The sequence below is a fragment of the Oryx dammah genome, unplaced genomic scaffold, assembly GCF_014754425.2.
Source record: "Oryx dammah isolate SB20612 unplaced genomic scaffold, SCBI_Odam_1.1 HiC_scaffold_24, whole genome shotgun sequence".
Lineage (NCBI taxonomy): Eukaryota > Metazoa > Chordata > Mammalia > Artiodactyla > Bovidae > Oryx > Oryx dammah.
In genome coordinates, this window is record NW_024070208.1 from 21,560,386 (window position 1) to 21,579,598 (window position 19,213).

Sequence of the window (19,213 nt, forward strand, 5' to 3'; positions counted from 1 at the left end):
GCTGCAAGAGAAGATGCGGTTCCAACAGGCTGTGCGGACCCCATCATCAATGCAAGAAGAGAGAGGGGTGATCGAGAGGGACCACGCCATGCAGCATAACGTGTTACTTTGTGCAATGAACTGTATCTTATGGGCATTATCAAAACAAAATTTGAGCAGGGAACTCTACTCACATTTCATTGTGATAATGCCTCATTTCCACCTGGAAAAAAAAAATCTTTATTCGATTCAGCACAGGGGAACTCTACTCAGTGCTCTGTGGTAACGAAAATGGGAAGGAAATCCAAAAAAGAGGGGGTATACGTGTACATAGAGCTGATTTGCCTTGGTGCACAGTAGAAACTAACACACCATTGTAATCCAACAATACTCCAACAAAAATTAATTTTAAAAATTTGAGTAGGATAATAATATGACAAGATGACTATAGCAATATTTACAGAATGAAAGGGAAAGACTAGAGAAAAGGTGGGTGCACAGGAGAGTAAAGCAGCCCTCCTATGAGTGAGGGGAAGGGAAAGGGAAAATTAGGGAAATAGCATCTATTAAATTAAGCACCTAATATGTCCATTTTCACATTAGTCTTTACAATAAGTCTGTGTGGCAAGCATTAGTATCCTCATTCCTAAGGGGAAACTGAGGTTCAGAGATTTTTTTTTTTTTTGGCCACACAGCATGTGAGATCTTAGTTCCCCTACCAGGGATAGAACCCTGTGGGCCCTGCATTGGGAGTGTGGAGTCTTAACCACTAGCCTACCAGGGAAGTGCCTGAGATTCAGAGATTTGACGTAACATGTGAAAGGCTGCACAATCAAAAAGCAGCAATACCAGCTGGGATTGGAACTCTGTCTCCAAAGCCCACGCACTTCCTACTAAATACATGGCTGAGACAGGACAGGGCAGAGAGAATGGAGGAGGAGGAGGGAGACTCAGGGACATCTCAGAGTAGAACCCACCCCAGGCATAACAGCAGGACTGTCAGCCTGGTGACGGCATCACCCAAAATAAAGACTCCCTGGGAAGAAAGGGCTCAGAAGATTGATCATACACACAGTGAGTTTGAGATGACAATGGGACTTGTCCATGGAGCCATCTAGGAGATCCTCAGAAAGCCAGATGAGTGTGGAGCTGCTGGTGGAGGAGTGGAAGCTGAGGGAGTAGCTGAAAATGCCCCGGGAGCAGTGCGGAGCAGAGAGGAGGCGGGTCTCTGGGGCTGTGATCTCTGCGGGCCGGTGGAATCAGGCCAGATTCTGCCCAGCTCAGGGAGGGGTGGGGGGCAGGGGACAGTCAGGTCACAGGAGATGAGCGAGGAGAGCATACGAGATGGGTTGTCAATAAAACAGTACCTTCTCATCTGCAGCCTTCAAGGGACACATACCTGCTTCTGGGCAACAGAGTTTTTCAAATGCTTTGTCTGTATAATCTTCCTGCCCCTTCATACGTTTATATTCCATGAACTTCATGCCATCCTCAGAGGTCAAAGTTTCATTCAGTATATCCACTGCCTAAAGCAATTCCACAGTGTTTCATGAGAAATAAGCCACATTTTTTGGGGAAAAGTTTAAAAATTATTCTGTATTCCCAGTAGCAGCATTTACCAAGATATGCAATGAGTATTCAGTATATGTTTATTACATGAATCAATAGGCTTTTAAAGCTGGAACTCTTCTGGAACAAGGTAGAAACAGGAATGTGTCTGTCCATTTCTTCTCCTTGTCAACAGTGATGAGCACTGATCGTGTGGCAACTAATTTGATGCAGACATCCTTCCTTCTATCTTATCCCCCTACTGTTCCATGCTACAGGACTCTAAAGATGAGTTCATCCACGCCCTGCTTTAAGGTTTAACATTGCCAGTCAGGTCCCTAAAACTGCTCCTAACATTCCATTATTAATATTAAAATGATCACTCTGTTTCAAGCATATCACAGCAAAGAAGAACAAAGGATGAACAAATTGGTACATAAAACTTTTGGGACCCCATTCTTTTTTCTAGAAGGCCAACTTTGAAAATCTTAGTCACTCAGTCATGTCTGACTCTTTGCAATCCCACGGACAATAGCCTGCCAGGCTCCTCTGACCATGGGATTCTCCAGGCAAGAATACTGGAGTGGGTTGCTGCATCTCCTCCAGGAGATCTTCCCGACCCAGGGATCGAACCCTGGTCTCCTGCATTTCAAGAGGGTTCTTTACCATCTGAGCCATCAGGGAAGCCAACTTCAGCACCTCATTTCACAGAAGCACTGGAGGGACTGGTCCTCAGCTTCCAACTCAGACTCTGGGTCCCCAGAGCTAATCCCTCTGGTACTCACAGCTCTGGGACACTTATAGCCTAGCAGTTAGAGGTGAGTACTACCTACCAACACTCCACTGAAATCTTTATATAGCAAAATGCTGGTAAAATCTCAAAACTTAGTGGAGCACAGAGGATTTTTAAGGCAGTGAAAATATTCGGTATGATTCTAAATGCTCTGTATGATTCTATAATTTTATTCTAAAATTAAAAAACTATTATTTATTTTAATTTTATTTTTAAAACTTTTTATTTCATATTGGAGTATAGTTGATTAACAATGTTCTGTTAGTTTCAAATGCATAGCAAAGTGATTCAGTTATACATATAGATGTATCTATTCTTTTTCAATTTCTTTCAGTTATACATATAAATGTATCTATTCTTTTTCAATGGTTCTATGATGATGTCATTCTACACTTGTCAAAACCCACAGAATGAGTGAATCCTACCATAACCTATGGACTTTGGGTGATTAGTATGGACCAGTGTAGGTTCATCAATATGCAATGAGTATTTGACATACATTTTGGAACAAGGTAGAAACAGGAATGTATCTGTCCATTTCTTCTCCTTGTCAACAGAGATGAGCGCTGATTATGTGGTAGCTAATTTGTCATGGATGTTCCACTCTGGTGGGAGGTGCTGATGGGAGGGAAGGCTGTGTGTGTGTGTGTGTGTGTGTGTGTGGCAGGAGTTATATGGGAAATCTCTGTACCTTCTGCTCAATTTTACCATGAAACCAAAACTGCTCTAAAACATGAAGTCTATTTTTTTAAAATAATGGACCTTCACCACACACACAAACACACAAATCTGAAAGAAATGATAACAGTAAAAATTTTTAAGCTAATAAAACAATGAAAGAAATTGAGTATGTAATGAATATACATAGAGATATACACATTCATACTTAACTTTTGATAATTTAAAAGGCCAATTTGGAGAGGTGAAATGGAAACACAAATCAGTTAATTTTCATATTGGTTAGCAGCTTTAGTAAAAAATGGGATTAAAAAAAGATGCTGAAATCAAGTCATAAAATGAGGTTTGAGTCTACTGTATTCATGCAATTATTGCTGTTTCAATGAGATCCCTAGTACATAACTGAGATTTACCCAAAGACCAGTATAAAGTTATCAATAACTAATCAATATCCAAAATAAATGTGCATGGTTTCAAGATACCAGCTCACTTATTTATTTTTGTTTTTTAAACTTTTTATTTCATATTAGAGTATAGTTGATTAACAACGTTCTATTAATTTCAAATGCATAGCAAAGTTTCGGTAAGAACCTAGTTAGCAATTGAAAAAGAATAGTTGTACATACAAATGTTATCTATTCTTTTTCAGTTGCTAACTAGGTTCTTATAGAATATTGAGCAGGGTTTCCTGTGCTATACAGTAGGTTCTTGTTGGTTATTCAACTTAGATATACATGCTCATTTATTTTAGGTGAGTTTATTAGTTGTTGACTATATATTAATATTATGTCTTCTACTTTAATCTGGCTATAATTTAAAAGTTACTGTTGGGAGGAAAATACCTTCTTTATAATAGCAAAGTAAAACGGAATAATCCGTTTATATGAATAATTTCAATTTTAAAAAGAAGAGAAGGTTAAGTATTTTGGAAGACTTGTCTGAACACTAGAGATCCTTCTAGGAAGCATTTAGAAAATTTTCCCTACCCTCTATGGGAAAATTTCATGAAATGTCCTACTAAGACACTTATTCCCTCATCTCTACTAATAGAAATTTAACTTAATGGCATACCTCTTCCTCTTGGAGGGTGTTTTCATCAGAAATACATTCATCTAAATTAATTTCAAATTTTACCCATCTCTAGAAGAAAGCAAGAAAAAATCTTAGTTTTGCAATCTAATGACAACCTTAAAATTACAACTCCCAATTTGACATTACAGATACTTAAAACCATTAGTCTAATATCACAAAATAAGGCAATTCCATAAAATAGTAGGAGGTGAAATCCTGTAGGTGACTGGATTACAGGGTGCAGAGACCCAGCCAGAATTTTAATACAAAAATTTAAGACAAAATGTTTATTACCTGAGCTTTATATTTTTGTTCCGAACTTTTACTTTCCTTTATGTTCTGAGGTTTAATTTGTTTTAAGTCTCTTTCGATATCCTGAAACTTAGAGAAAAAATAAAATCTAGCATTTACTATTGATCAAACAATTATATTTTCACAATTGCCGAATTCACAGCAGGGTCTATTTAGATTATTTGATTTCTTGAATGAATGTGACGGTTGTTTTGAGAATAAAAGCATGCATTTTGCAAAGGAAAGTTAATGATAGTCCACTAAAAGCTTGGCCACAAGGTCCATTAACTTGAAATATTAATGCATTTAACACCAGCATTGCAACTCTACGGTGTGACAATATTTATCACTTCAGCCCCATACAACCTAATCTAATTCAAGAATGTAATTTGGGGACTTCCTGGTGATACAGTGAATAAGAATCCACCTGCCAATGTAGGGGACATGGGTTCGATCCCTGGTCTGGAAAGATCCCACATGCTTTGCAGCAACTAAGCCAGAGTGCCACAGCTACTGAGACCCGAGGTCCAGAGCCTGTGCTCGGTGACAACAGAAGCCACCGCAATGAGAAGCCTGCCCACCTCAGTGAAGAGTAGCTCCCGCTTGCCGCAACTAGAGAGAGCACACCAGCAGCGATGAAGACTCAATGCAGCTAAACATAAATAAATAAAAAATTTACAGAGATGATAATTCTGACTCTAAGATCCTTTCCTTAAGAAGCTTATGATCTTAATCAGGAAAACAAAAAAGTGCACAGCTCGTGATACTACAAAGGAAGGAGCTGCTGCTGCTGCTAAGTCGCTTCAGTCGTGTCCGACTCTGTGAGACCCCATAGACGGCAGCCCACAAGGCTCCGCATCCCTGGGATTCTCCAGGCAAGAACACTGGAGTGGGCTGCCATTTCCTTCTTCACAAAGGAAGGAGGGGAGGGTCTAAAAATTGATGGATAATTTAAAGGAGAAGAGAAGACTGTAAAAGTACTGACAAGAATTTCCAAAGAATGGTCAAGAGGTGAACTTTAGACCCTGAGCTTTCTTGGGGTTCAGTGCTGGGCCCTCTGCCATTCTCTTCCTCAGTACACAGATGGTGGTGGTTTAGTCACTCAGTCGCGTCTGACTCTTGCGACCCCATGGACTATAGCCCACCAGGCTCCTCTGTCCATGGGATTCTCCAGGCAAGAATACCGGAGTGGGTTGCTATTTCCTTCTCCACAATACCCGGAGGTCTCAGTAATTTCCAGGGATTTAAATGTGATCTTTATACAATGACTCTTAAACATGTCTTTAAGAATTGTCTTTCAATTCAGCTGCCTACTTGGTACCATCCTCACTTTAACATTCACCCCACAGTCTCATATAGAGCGCCCACTGTGGACCAGACACTCCCTGCACAATGGGATGGTGCAGAATGTGAACATCCCTACTGACACACAGCTTACATTTTACTGGTAAATGAGTCAGCAAAGCAATGATGTCGTTTCAGAAGGTGTTAAGTGCTATAAAGAAAAGAAGGTTAGAGTAATAGCCCAGAAGGTGAGTAGAGGAGGACAGTAATGTAGGAAAAGCCTACCTGGCATTTGATTGAAGCCCTGGAATGGTGTTGGACCCTGGCTAAGGATGGTCTGTGGAAAGCGTGTTCCAGGTGGAGGGAACAGCGGGGCAGAGACCTGAAGCAGGGATGTGGTCTCTCAGATCTTCCTGACTCAACACAGCCAAAGCGGAGCTCCTGAGGGCCCACCCCCGACAAACAAGCTTGCTCCCTACTCTTCCACATCTTGGTAAAATGTACTATTCCTTGCAAGCCAGAAATTTATGAGTCTCCATGTGTTTATATATATATTCCCCTGAAGAAAGGAATAGCAACCCACTCTAGTATTCCTGCCTGGAGGATCCCCATGGACACAGGAGGCTGGTGGGCTACAGTCCATAGGGTTGCAAAGAGTTGGACACGACTAAAGGACTAACACATACCTACACATAGATGTTAATTACTGCCTTGTCTGTGGACCACACCCTTTGTATGTACTTCACATCTATCAGTTTGAATTGTTACTGGTTGATTGCCCCGCAACCCTGGGAGGGGTGTTTTCCTGCCTTGCAATATTATACACTCTGAAACAAGACTCTGACTTCTGTTATCTTACTTATATTTGTGAGGTTGGTTGTCTGATTTGACGGTGTAGTCTGACTGTCTCAATTGCATGAGAAGTGTCATATTGCTTTATTTCCCTTTGTGTGTGCATGCTAAGTCACTTCCGTCGTGTCCGACTCTTTGCGACCCTATGGACTGTAGCCCAGGCTCCTCTGTCCACGGGATTCTCCAGGCAAGAATACTGCAGTGGGTTGCTACGTCCGCCTCCAAAGGGGTCTTCCCGACCCAGGGTTCAAACTTGTGTCAAACATTATTAGACCCTGAAGCCCCACTCACCCCACTGGGTAGAAAATTTAACCTCAGTCCGCTTTAGAGCTCTGGGCACTGCCTCTTGTGAAGGTCCCCAGGTTTTCACAAAAAGAAACATTCAAGGAGGCTGTTCAGGCTTCACTGCACTCAACATGGCTTCCTCTCACCGGCCCTCAATCAAGCCCTTGGGGCACCTCATTGAAGATGAAGGGGAAAGACCTCCCAGAGGAAAGAAGAAGTCCTTTGTTAGCCATCTGATCATTCAGCTCGGCACAGTTCCCTATGCTCTGCTAATTTGCTTCAGTCGCATCCGACTCTGTGCAACCCCACAGACGGCAGCCCACCAGGCTCCCCCGTCCCTGGGATTCTCCAGGCAAGAACACTGGAGTGGGGTGCCATTGCCTTCTCCAATGCATGAAAGTGAAAAGTGAAAGTGAAGTCGCTCAGTGGTGTCCGACCCTCAGCGACCCCATGGACTGCAGCCTTGGCAAGAGTACTGGAGTGGGGTGCCATCGCCCTATTAATGCTAAAAAGGTAAGTTTGAAGATAAACTAACTGTGAGATTTATTGAGAGGTGTCTTTGAGACTCAGATTCAAACACCATCGGACAACAGAAATTTCTTCCACCCCGGAAGCAGTTCTCAAACTTGGCTGCACGAACTCACCAGCTAGCTCTTGACAACAAGATGCCTGGGTCCCACCCCAGACCATTTGGGATGGAGTCCAGGTGTTTTAATTTTTTTTTTTTGATTGCTTTGTTTTTTGTTTTTTTGTTTTTGCGGAGCAGCACCCCATGCAACGTGCCAGATCTTAGTTCCCCCACCAGGGATGGAACCCGTGCTCCTGCATTGGAATCTTAACAACTGGACCACCAGAGAGGGTCCTGATTGAGTTTTTAAAACTTTCCCATGAGGTTCTACTGCACAAGGAGGGATGGGAACACTAGGCTGGAGCAGACTCACTGGAAAACGCAGCATCGTCTAACAATAACCATCACCTGCACAGCTGCTTCTTCCTCAGATGCTTCATGGGGGATGGGCAGGTCACTCTTCTTCACCAAGTAGGTTTTCCAGCTCATTTTTGAGTCCTCCTTCAACATAAATTATACACAATCAACAAGGTTGGTTCTGCGTCGGTTCTGAAGGCCACTTGCTGACCCTCAGCTGCTAGACCTGAATGGGGTCTCATGAGGACACTGGCCCAGGGAGGCTCTGGGGGCGTGGCTGGAGAGAACTCCCTTATGGCCTCTGTCCTATATGGCTGCCTTCCGTTTCCCCCGGGGGCTTCTTTCCTGGCCTCTCTAGAAAAGTCTGCTGTCCATCTTTCCTGCATGCAGGCTTCCCATCCCAGACCTGCCTTAAAAACCAGGGCTGAGGATAACACGAGGCTCTCCACCATTAACCAAACCACTGCTCTGGGCTTCCCAGGTGGCACTAGTGGTAAAGAACCCGCCTGCCACCGCAGGTAGAAGAGGTAAGAGATGGGGATTCGATCCCCGGGTCGGGAAGATCCCCTGGAGGAGGGCATGGCAACCCACTCCAGTATTCTTGCCTGGAGAATCCCCATGGACAAGAGCCTGGAAGGCTACAATCCATAGGATCACAAAGAGTCAGACACGACTGAGCGACTTAGCATGCAGGTACTGCTCTGGTGATAAGCATGTCCAGCCTGCCCCTCCCACGGCACCCAGGCCTGAAGCTTTGTGTGGTCCTTTCAGACGCCCTCCTCTTTAGCTCTGCCTCTCCAAACTCCACTCTGCTTCTCAGGCCCAGTTTGGGCCCCACCTCTCTTCTTCCAGAAAATTCCTCCACCAGCTCACCCCACTCATGTTTACTCTCATGCACTCACAGGGCTTAACCAGATTCAGTTACCCCATCACTGCTTCACACGTGCGTGTCTTATCTTTCCAAATATTTATGGGTAGAAGCGTCTATGCTAGAAAGGGTACAGGTTTTAGAATCAGTTGCGTATTTGTGTGCTGTGTGTGTTAGTCACTCAGTCACTCATCCTTAACGTGCAAACTCAGGGTATAAAAACTCCCTAAGAGAATAAAGTGGCAGACCCTGCTTCATACCCGAGCTTGGTCTCTCTGTCTCACTCTCGCCAACACCATTGAGTTTGCACGTTAAGGATGACCAATCAAAAGTTAGTTTAACATTACATACCCTGAGTTTGCGTGTTAAGGATGACCAAGCAAAAGTTAGTTTAACATTACATCACCTTGCCATTTACGACACCCAGGATGTTTTCTGCATACTTCTTGGTTTGCTGCTGCTGCTGCTAAGTCGCTTCAGTCGTGTCCGACTCTGTGCGACCCCATAGACGGCAGCCCACCAGGCTTCCCCGTCCCTGGGATTCTCCAGGCAAGAACACTGGAGTGGGCTGCCATTTCCTTCTCCAATGCATGAAAGTGAAAAAGTGAAAGTGAAATCGCTCAGTCATGTCCGACTCTAGCGACCCCATGGGCTGCAGCCTACCAGGCTCCTCCATCCATGGGATTTTCCAGGCAAAAGTACTGGAGTGGGATGCCATTGCCTTCTCCAACTTCTTTGTTTACAAGGGTCTTATTTTCTGTACATTATCTTCTGGCCCTAAGGCCTATTGACATTCTTTCCTGCAGGCCAGGTGAATGTAAAACCAGTTTTCCGTAACCTACTCTAGTGTTCCATTTTGCCTTGAGCTTAACAAAAAACAGAAAAGTTGCAGTCTCATAGGGTAAAGGTGCAGCATGTAACAGAAAGGTCAGTTCTTTTGCAGAAGTCACCATCTAAATTTACAGTCTTGGCTAAAATTAATAACTTTCTTATTGTTTTCACACTCGGGCTAAACTCTTATTTTCTAAATGCCTGACTATATTAACCATAGTTTTTATTCTACAACCTCAGCACATTAAGAGCACAGCAAGCAAACATTGGTCCAGTAACAACTTTATAGAATAATATTTTTTATGTTCTCTAATAGGGCTTCCTCACCCCCTGAAGGGCTCTGTGCCTATTAGGGCCTTTTGTGTGTTCAGGTTCTTTATGCTGTTTATGATTAAGGTGTTGTGAACAGTCATGTGCATTAGTACCAAGGGCATAAGCACATTTGTCAAGCAAACTAAAATGCTAGCAAAAAGGGGTTTAGATTGAAATACTCTTCTCATCCCGGATAATCTTACAGGATGCCACCATCTGGGGGACATATTGATTAAAGTTGATTCTATTTGGAAAGAGATCAGGGAAGGCCTTCTGCCTCTGTCACAGAAATTAGGGAGCAGTCGAGTATAGCAAGCATCAGAAAGATAGATATCATCTTTAAGGTGAGCGCCTGGGGCAGCTTTTCGAAATCCCTGGAGTCCTGATCTGCCTGCTTGTCAGGTCTTCTCCTCATGACCTTGTCATGGGTGGGATCTCGCGTGCTGGCTCCCGGCACTGTATCTAATCCAGTTCTGGAATAAAATACCTGCTTGGTCAATACTTATTGACTGACTCACAGGGAACACAACCAACCATATTTCATAACAGGCACTCTTCACTGAGACTCTCAGCCCCATCACCTTGTGAAACCTCAAGTAAACCATATTAAAGTGGGGCTTCCATTACATCTGACAGTTTTCCTATTAAAAAAAAAAGTTTGCATGATAAAATATATCTTTTTGATGAGAAGATCATTACTCCCATGGGCCACAATTAATCAGCCTGCACTCTAGAGTCTGGGAACTGCAATTACTAAGTCCACACACACAGTGACTGAAGCCCACACGCCCTAGAGCCTGAGCTCTGCAGAGAAGCCAAGCATGTAACGAAGAGGAGCCCCTGCTCACCACAACTAGGAAAAACCCGCACAGCAGCAAAGACCCAGCACGGTCACATACAGTTAAATATCTAAAATTATTTTTTTTAAAAGATCATTACTGTTAATATCTGCTCAGTTTAGTTAGCTCTGAATCAATAGAGCAACATTTTGTTCCTGTTTTTTAAACATTTTTTTTTAATGTGGGCCATTTTTAAAGTCTTTATTGAATTCATTACAATATTGTTTCTGTTTTATGCTTTGGTTTTTTGGCCATGAGGCATGCGGGATCTAAGTTCCCTGACCAGGGGTCGGACTCATACCCCTGCACTGGAAAGAGAAGTCTTAACCAGTGGACCGCCAGGGCAGTCCCTCAACATTTCCTTTAGAAGAATGAATTTACCTACCTCCAGTTCACACCCCATCTTCTTTCTAATTTCCTTCATGTCATGGTGATACTGTTGGCGTATTTCCTCTAACTGCTTCCAATATTCCTGGAAAGCAATCCCAATTCAGAAATGTTAAATGTTTGCAAACAACTTGACTGAATACACTCTCTAGACAGCCTATGATTTTATTTTTTATTTTATTTTTTACTTTTGGCTATGCCTCACGGCACCTGGGATCTTAGTTCCCTGACCAGGGATCAAACACACACCGCCTGCATTGGAAGCATGGAGTGTTAACCACTGGACAGCCAGGGAAATCCCCAAGACAGCCTATGATTTTAGAAATGTGGGATATGTAATAAGGGAAAAGTCGGTGCTCCCCAAAATGATAATCTGCCTTATACTTTGCTTGTGGTACTTCCACCAGTGAGGATAAGATCTCTTGGGACAATCTCTTTTGTATATATAACCCCAAATATGTTACTGACATACAATTACTCTACATATAGTCCTGTGATAGGCTGAGTTTTGTGCCCCCAAACAGATACGTTGGAGTCCTAAGCCCCAGTACCTCAGAATGAGATCATTATTTGGAGACAGTGTCATTGCAGAGGTGAAGAGTTAAGCTAAGATGTGTTCACAACTGGGGCAGAGTGGGTCCCTAATGCATACAGCTGCTGTCCTGTTAAGATGGCCGGGGACTTCTCTGGCAGTCTAGTGGTTAACACTGTGCACTTCTAATGCTGAGGACTCGGGTTTGATCCCTGGCCAGGGAACCAAGGCCCCACGCCACATGGTATGGCCAAAAAATAATAAATAATAATAATAAATAATAATTTTTTTTAAATAAGCAGACTCCTTTTAAAAAAAGAAGACGAAGATGGTCACACGAGGAGGATGCCACGTCCAGTGGCAGAGACTGAGTTGGGTCACTGCAAGTGAGGATATCTGAGCATCACAGACCAACTACCAGAAGCCAGCAAAAGGCAAAGAGGGACTCCTCTCTAGAGTTCAGAGGGAGCATGGCCCTGCTGACATCTTGACTTTGGACTTCAAGCCTCCAGAAAATTTGAGACGGTAAATTTCTGTTGTTTCAAACTGCCCGGTGCATTGTACGGCAGCCTGAGGGAACCAATACAAATTTCAGAAATGTTCAGGATGGACAGTTACTTGATCAATCCGAGGTAAAGAGCCCTATGAACTCAGCTACACTGCATTCTCTGAGAAGGTGAGATACATGTCTCTGTCTCCCCTGAGCCCTCAGCGTGGTGCCTCACACCGTGTATCCAGCAAGTGTTTGTGCAGTGAGCTCTCTCAGGTGCACCATAGATGCTAAAAACAATAATACCCTGCGTGTGTGCGTGCTAAGTTGCTCCAGTCGTGCGACCCTATGGACTGTAGCCCTCCAGGCACCTCTGTCCATGGGATTTTCCAAGCAAGAATATTAATACCAGAGTGGGTTGCTGTGCCCTCCCCAAAGCAACACAGTATTCCAGTACACAAGACAACGAGAGAAACACAGCGGCAGCCCTTGGAAGCAGACAGTTTCTAACCTGTTCCTTCATCTCATTTCTCCGGAACTGCAGCCCCCAGAATCTAGGTCCTTCCCCATAGCTTCTTAGCTTTTGTCTCTGGTTGTGATTTGGCTCAGCAGAAGATGGACGAAGACCCTATTATTGGGATAAAGTAGTTTATCAAGTGTATTTGCATTCTGGAACCATCTTATGACTTGACCGGCACTTCATCCTTTAAGCAATAATTATACTATTAATCTCACTATTTGATAATAATTATATTGAGTTTTTTTCTATAGTGAGCAGAATTTTCTTAGATTAAGCATGAAACTTTTAAAAAAGTAAATGAATAAAACCACTGGTACTGTTTATTCTAAACAATCAATATTTTATGCTACCATGTAAGACACCTAGATTTGTTTTCTGAACTGGTAAACTGTAATTGTGGAATCAAATATCTATAAAAGTTCAGCAACCCTTGGAGCTTGGGATTAGGTAGGGGAAGAGAATTAAAGCTTTTGAGCAGCTCAAAATAAGAGCAACACAAACAGGATGTATATCCAGTTTCACTCAGCCCCAGAATTTTGACACTATCAGTTCAGTTCAGTTCACTCAGTTGTGTCCGACTCTTTGTGACCCCATGAACTGCAGGATGCCAGGCCTCCCTGTCCATCACCAACTCCCGGAGTTCACTCAGACTCACGTCCATCGAGTCAGTGATGCCATCCAGCCATCTCATCCTCTGTCGTCCCCTTCTCCTCCTGCCCCCAATCCCTCCCAGCATCAGAGTCTTTTCCAATGAGTCAACTCTTCACATGAGGTGGCCAAAGTACTGGAGTTTCAGCTTTAGCATCATTCCTTCCAAAGAAATCCCAGGACTGATCTCCTTTAGAATGGACTGGTTGAATCCCCTTGCAGTCCAAGGGACTCTCAAGAGTCTTCTCCAACACCACACTTCAAAAGCGTCAATTCTTCGGCGCTCAGCCTTCTTCATAGTCCAACTCTCACATCCATACATGACCACTGGAAAACCCATAGCCTTGACTAGACGGACCTTTGTTGGCAAAGTAATGTCTCTGCTTTTGAATATACTATCTAGGTTGGTCATAACTTTTCTTCCAAGGAGTAAGCGTCTTTTAATTTCATGGCTGCAATCACCATCTGCAGTGATTTTGGAGCCCCCCAAAATAAAGTCTGACAGTGTTTCCACTGTTTCCCCATCTATTTCCCATGAAGTGATGGGACCAGATGCCATGATCTTTGTTGTCTGAATGTTGAGCTTTAAGCCAACTTTTTCACTCTCCACTTTCACTATCATCAAGAGGCTTTTTAGTTCCTCTTCACTTTCTGCCATAAGGGTGGTGTCATCTGCATATCTGAGGTTATTGACATTTCTCCAGGCAATCTTGATTCCAGCTTGTGCTTCTGCCAGCCCAGCGTTTCTCATGATGTACTCTGCACAGAAGTTAAATAAGCAGGGTGACAATATACAGCCTTGACATACTCCTTTTCCTATTTGGAACCAGTCTGTTGTTCCATGTCCAGTTCTAACTGTTGCTTCCTGGCCTGCATATAGATTTCTCAAGAGGCAGGTCAGGTGGTCTGGTATTCTCATCTCTTTCAGAATTTTCCACAGTTTATTGTGATCCACACAGTCAAAGGTTTTGGCATAGTCAACAAAGCAGAAGTAGATGTTTTTCTGGAACTCTCTTGCTTTTTCCATGATCCAGCAGATGTTGGCAATTTGATCTCTGATACTTAAGGGTAAAGTTTAACTTTTATTTCAAATAAAATACGATGATCCCTTTTTAAAAATGTGTAGAATTCTAATAAACTAGAATCAAAGAAAAGCAGCACTGAAGGGGACCTTGAAGCCTATCTACAGCTTTCATAGGGAAAGATACTGAAGTTCAGAGAGGCTGCATGTTCTGCCTAACGTCACACAGCAAGTTATGGAACCAGGGAAGGGACTAGGCTTCTCAGACCCTAACTGAAGCCTATTCCCAATATTCTTCTTTAGCTGTTAAAAACTAGTCCTAATCTTCTATGTGGAATGAACTTTGACTTAAGGAACCATGAATATCTGAGAACAGAGAAAGCGTTAGAAATTTCTGACGGCCTCTTATATTTGGTTTTTACTTACCAATTGCTTTTCCACTTTCAACTTATATTGTTGAGCTTCACATTTCCTCTGAAGGTATTCAGCAAGCCTTAGGAAATAGAAATTTTAACTTGTTATAGGCAGCAATTTGACAAGTAGATTTTCAGCTTCATAATGAGATTCACAAATCGCCTGTGACATTCTGAGTTCAAAGTGAAAAGTGAAAGTTGCTCAGTCATGTTCAGCACTTTCCGACCCCATGGACTATACAGCTATGGGATTCTCCAGGCCAGAATACTGGAGTAGGTGGCTGTTCCCTTTTCCAGGGGATCTTCCCAACCCAGGGATCGAACCCAGGTCTCCAGCATTACCAGAAAGAAGAAAACAATATGAAAAATTCAAGAGTATGAATCTGTGCCCACAGTCAAATGGCAACATGAATAAGACTAGTTACATCAAACTTGAGATGAAAAAGTGTCAAGGGGATGATGAATTAAGTATTTTAAATGAAGAGCCTGCAGATTCCTCCTGGATGTTTTAGGAGAATTTGGACAGACTTCAAAATAAATGCTGATATACCAAGACATATTCAGAGGACGAAAGTTTAAGTTAGACTATGACATTACCATTGACTTGGAGGTGGACTGTGGCTTTCTTCCTGATCATAACTCTCCTCATCTCTGCTATCTTTTTGAGGAACGTGGTGGTAATTTGGTCCGTGTGCTCTCTCCCTCAACAAGTCAAGTTGAGCATAAAAATGATCATAATGTCCACACACTGCAGCAAGTTTGGGCCTTTCTACCATTTTTACCTGAGGGATTAAAAGGAAGAGAGATTATTTAAAAAATACACGATTAAAATCTATAATAACTGATTGCTTGGTAGTGACCATAGCTAAGACAAGGCATAGAAGTTATCTTGTTGTTCTTGCTCTAGACTCATTTTTCATCAATCTTACAATCCCCAAATCCTGGAACTGAAAAATGTTTTAGAAGCCAAAGTCCTGCAGCACCATAGTTAATAATTTTGCTCAGGTGTGAATATGAGTCACGTATACTTCATGAGTAGTGTATCAAAAATACCTAGCGAGTATCTATCCAACCCAAGATATGAAACTAAACTGTGTTATTATTTCCTATTTTTCATAAACTTATTTGTTGTTGTTCATATACACAGGAAGAGCCCCTGGAGGGGGAAATGGCAACTCACTCCAGTATTCTTGCCTGGTGAATCCCATGGATGGAGGAGCCTGGCGAGCTACAGTCCGTGGGGTTGCAAAGATTTGGACACGACTGAGCACACACACAATATATATGTTAGATTAAATATGAAATTATAGATATTTGACCATCTTTAACTTACAAAAATGGCACATTCACATGATCCTATTCAAATATTAAAGTAAATGTGTAAAATCTGGCTTATCAGTCTAAATACAAATTAAACATTTATTTTAATTTTAAAGTGTCAAGTTGTTTTCTTAGTTTTATAATGTTTACCTATGTACAACCCCAAAGAAGGTACTACTAGTTAGTTGAAAAATGGCTAGAAATACAGAAAAGTATTGAAAGGAAAAAACAGCTTCTTTAGGATTTTCTCTAAAATCCCAAACGGTAATAACAACATCCAAGATGGTTCCTGCAGAGACCTCCCATTTCACTGCATTAGCAGAAGCTTTCAGAGGATTGAAGAACCAGCAATATGTTCTCCTAATATCATCCACCTACAAATCTTTTAGATGTTTTTTCTTGTTTGTTTTTTTTTTTTGCCTCCTGCAGGTTTGCTACAGAGTATTCTAAATTACAACATACTTTCAAAATTCTTTAATAAGTTAAGCCACATTCCATCAAATAAAGGACAATAATTTAATAGTTTCAAAAATCTATCTGTACACCAACATATTTGTTAAAACGTCTGCTGCTGCTGCTCCTAAGTCGCTTCAGTCCTGTACGACTCTGTGCAACCCCATAGACGGCAGCCCACTAGGCTCCACCATCCCTGGGATTCTCCAGGCAAGAACACTGGAGTGGGTTGCCATTTCCTTCTCCTGTGCATGAAAGTGAAAAGTGAAAGTGAAGTCTCTCAGTCGTGTCCGACTCTTCGAGACCCTATGGACTGCAGCCTAACAGACTGCTCCGTCCATGGGATTTTCCAGGCAAGAGTACTGGAGTGGGGTGCCATCAAATGTCTAGATAGCAAGTAAACACTTATGAAATGTACATCAAAAGGTCCTATAATTATACCATGAGCCTTCTTTAAGAATACCATTCTTCGGTTAAAATACAACAGATATTTTATATGCCAGAAGCATTTCACTAGCAAAAACTAAAAGATTCAACATTCTGATGAAATGGATTCAAATAACTGGCATAAAGCAACTCAGGAAAAAAATCAATGATTTTATAATAGAAATTCCTCAATTACATACAACATCAGAATTAGGAGTATGAATGCAGAAAGTTTTCTGCTGCTATTCTACTCACTTGTCCTATATAGAAAAACTTTATTTATTTAAAGACATTAAAAGGAACTGAATTACAAAAAAAACTAATACCTATAATACCTATAAGAAAATACAGCATTGTTAAAAATATATATAACAACTAGAAGTTGTTCCATGAAGTACCACTTTAAGGCTAATACAGAATTTTATTATAAGTACAAAACTAGTGACCCCCACATCATGACCTCGTACCTCATGAACACGTGCAAGTAGTTCTGTAGAACAGACCATCTGCTAAAACAACAGGAATGCTTTAGCATCACTTACAGATACGGGTGTCTGGGCTCCAGCTGGTGGCCTCCATTCATTTCTATATAATACGTCCTTCCTCTTATTTGGCACTGTTATCCTTGATCTTGGTAGGCACTTTCCCTGGAATCTCACTTTCTGTATTTTAGAATCTATTTAACCAAAAGAAAACAACTTCATTTAAAAAACCATTTTATACTTGTGAGAGTATAAGCATACGGAGCATTTCATAACACACTTTAAGAAGAAACATTTATGTTCACTTGAAACCTAAGTTCACTCTAACCAGAAACATTTATACTCACGAAGAGAAGGGCTGATGGAAAATGACTACGCATTTTCTTTGGATGGAGGAAATCATTCTTGCCAGAGTTCCTTTACATGGTTCCTCTCTCTCTCTCTCTTTAGTCGCTCAGTCTTGTCCGACTCTTGCGACCCCATGGACTGTAGCCCGCCAAGCCCCTCTGTCCATGGGATTCTCCAGACAAGAATACTGGAGTGGTTTGCCATTTCCTTCTCCATACATAGTTCTAGTAATATTTAATTATTTAATTGTCTACTATTTAAGAACTTACGAGTAACATAATGGCATGTTTAGTAGTTCAGTTATTAACTAAATTAATTACAAGTAATTAAATGTAGTCATCAGAGCTTGGGTTATCAGGCCGCAGCATTCAGGTCCCATTGTTGTTTGAAATGGACGAGTGGGTCTTCTAACATGTTGGTATTTATCACCTTCAGCCACGTGTTCCTGTTTCCCCATCTGTCCTATACTGGAAATGTAGACAATATACTTTCTCTCATACTCTACTGATCTACTTTCTAAACATTCTCAATCTAGACCAAAACATAATGATGTCAAATCAAATTAAACATAGCAGAATTATCCATTCACTTTCCCTTTATAACTTTCCTAAGTTTATAATAATTTCTCCATCACAGTGGGTAATATTTCTCTCTCACTGGTTCCCCCTCATTCTTGAAGCTGAGATATTTGGTTATGGCTAAAAATCCTGCCATTTAATTGAATAACTTAAATTGAAGAAAGTAGGGAAAACCACTACACCATTCAGGTATGACCTAAATCAAATCCCTTACAATTTTACAGTGGAAGTGACAAATAGATTCAAGCAATTAGACCTGATAGACAGAGTGCCTGAAGAACTGTGGATGGAGGTTCATGACATTGTACAGGAGGCAGTGATCAAGACCATCCCCAAGAAAGAAAAAGAAATGCAAAAAGGAAAAATGGTTTTCTGAGGAAGCCTTACAAATAGATGAGAAGAAAATAAAGAGAAGAGAAGCAAAAGGCAAAGGAGAAAAGGAAAGATACACCCATCTGAATGCAGAGTTCCAAAGAATAGCAAGGAGAGATAAGCCTTCCTCAGTGATCAATGCAAAATAGAGGAAAACAATAGAATGGGGAAGACTAGAGATCTCTTCAAGAAAATCAGAGATATCAAGGGAACATTTCATGCAAAGATGAGCACAATAAAGGACAGAAATGGTATGGACCTAACAGAAGCAGAAGATATTAAGATGAGGTGGCAAGAATACACAGAAGAACTATACAAAAAAGATCTTCACGACCCAGATAATCACAATGATGTGATCACTCACCTAGAGCCAGACATCCTGGAATGTGAAGTCAAGTGGGCCTTAGGAAGCATCACTAGGAACAAAGCTAGTGGAGGTGATGGAATTCCAGTTGAGCTATTTCAAATCCTGAAAGATGATGCTGTGAAAGTGCTACACTCAATCTGCCAGCAAATTTGGAAAACTCAGCAGTGGCCACAGCACTGGAAAAGGTCAGTTTTCATTCCAATCCCAAAGAAAGGCAATGCCAAAGAAAGTTCAAACTATCACACAATTGCACTCATCTCACACTCTAGTAAAGCAATGCAATGCTCAACATTCTCCAAG

At 41.7% G+C, this 19,213-nt stretch overlaps 1 protein-coding gene across 6 annotated transcripts in view; it reads right to left on the minus strand.

Moving 5' to 3' along the window:
- The window catches only part of NEK5 (NIMA related kinase 5), a 62,467-nt gene that overhangs the window by 12,605 nt on the left and 30,649 nt on the right, over nucleotides 1-19,213 (minus strand). For 3 of the 6 annotated variants that reach the window (XM_040266997.1, XM_040267000.1, XM_040266994.1), the window contains 9 exons: nucleotides 17,309-17,442; nucleotides 15,165-15,349; nucleotides 14,581-14,647; nucleotides 12,477-12,593; nucleotides 10,942-11,028; nucleotides 7,758-7,850; nucleotides 4,364-4,450; nucleotides 4,070-4,138; nucleotides 1,379-1,505 (listed from right to left, as the gene is read on the minus strand). In XM_040266997.1, the coding sequence (XP_040122931.1) occupies nucleotides 1,379-1,505; nucleotides 4,070-4,138; nucleotides 4,364-4,450; nucleotides 7,758-7,850; nucleotides 10,942-11,028; nucleotides 12,477-12,593; nucleotides 14,581-14,647; nucleotides 15,165-15,349; nucleotides 17,309-17,442 (966 nt within the window). The remainder of the gene's footprint in view (nucleotides 1-1,378; nucleotides 1,506-4,069; nucleotides 4,139-4,363; nucleotides 4,451-7,757; nucleotides 7,851-10,941; nucleotides 11,029-12,476; nucleotides 12,594-14,580; nucleotides 14,648-15,164; nucleotides 15,350-17,308; nucleotides 17,443-19,213) is intronic. The other 3 variants (XM_040266995.1, XM_040266999.1, XM_040266996.1) reach the window with 3 other exon arrangements.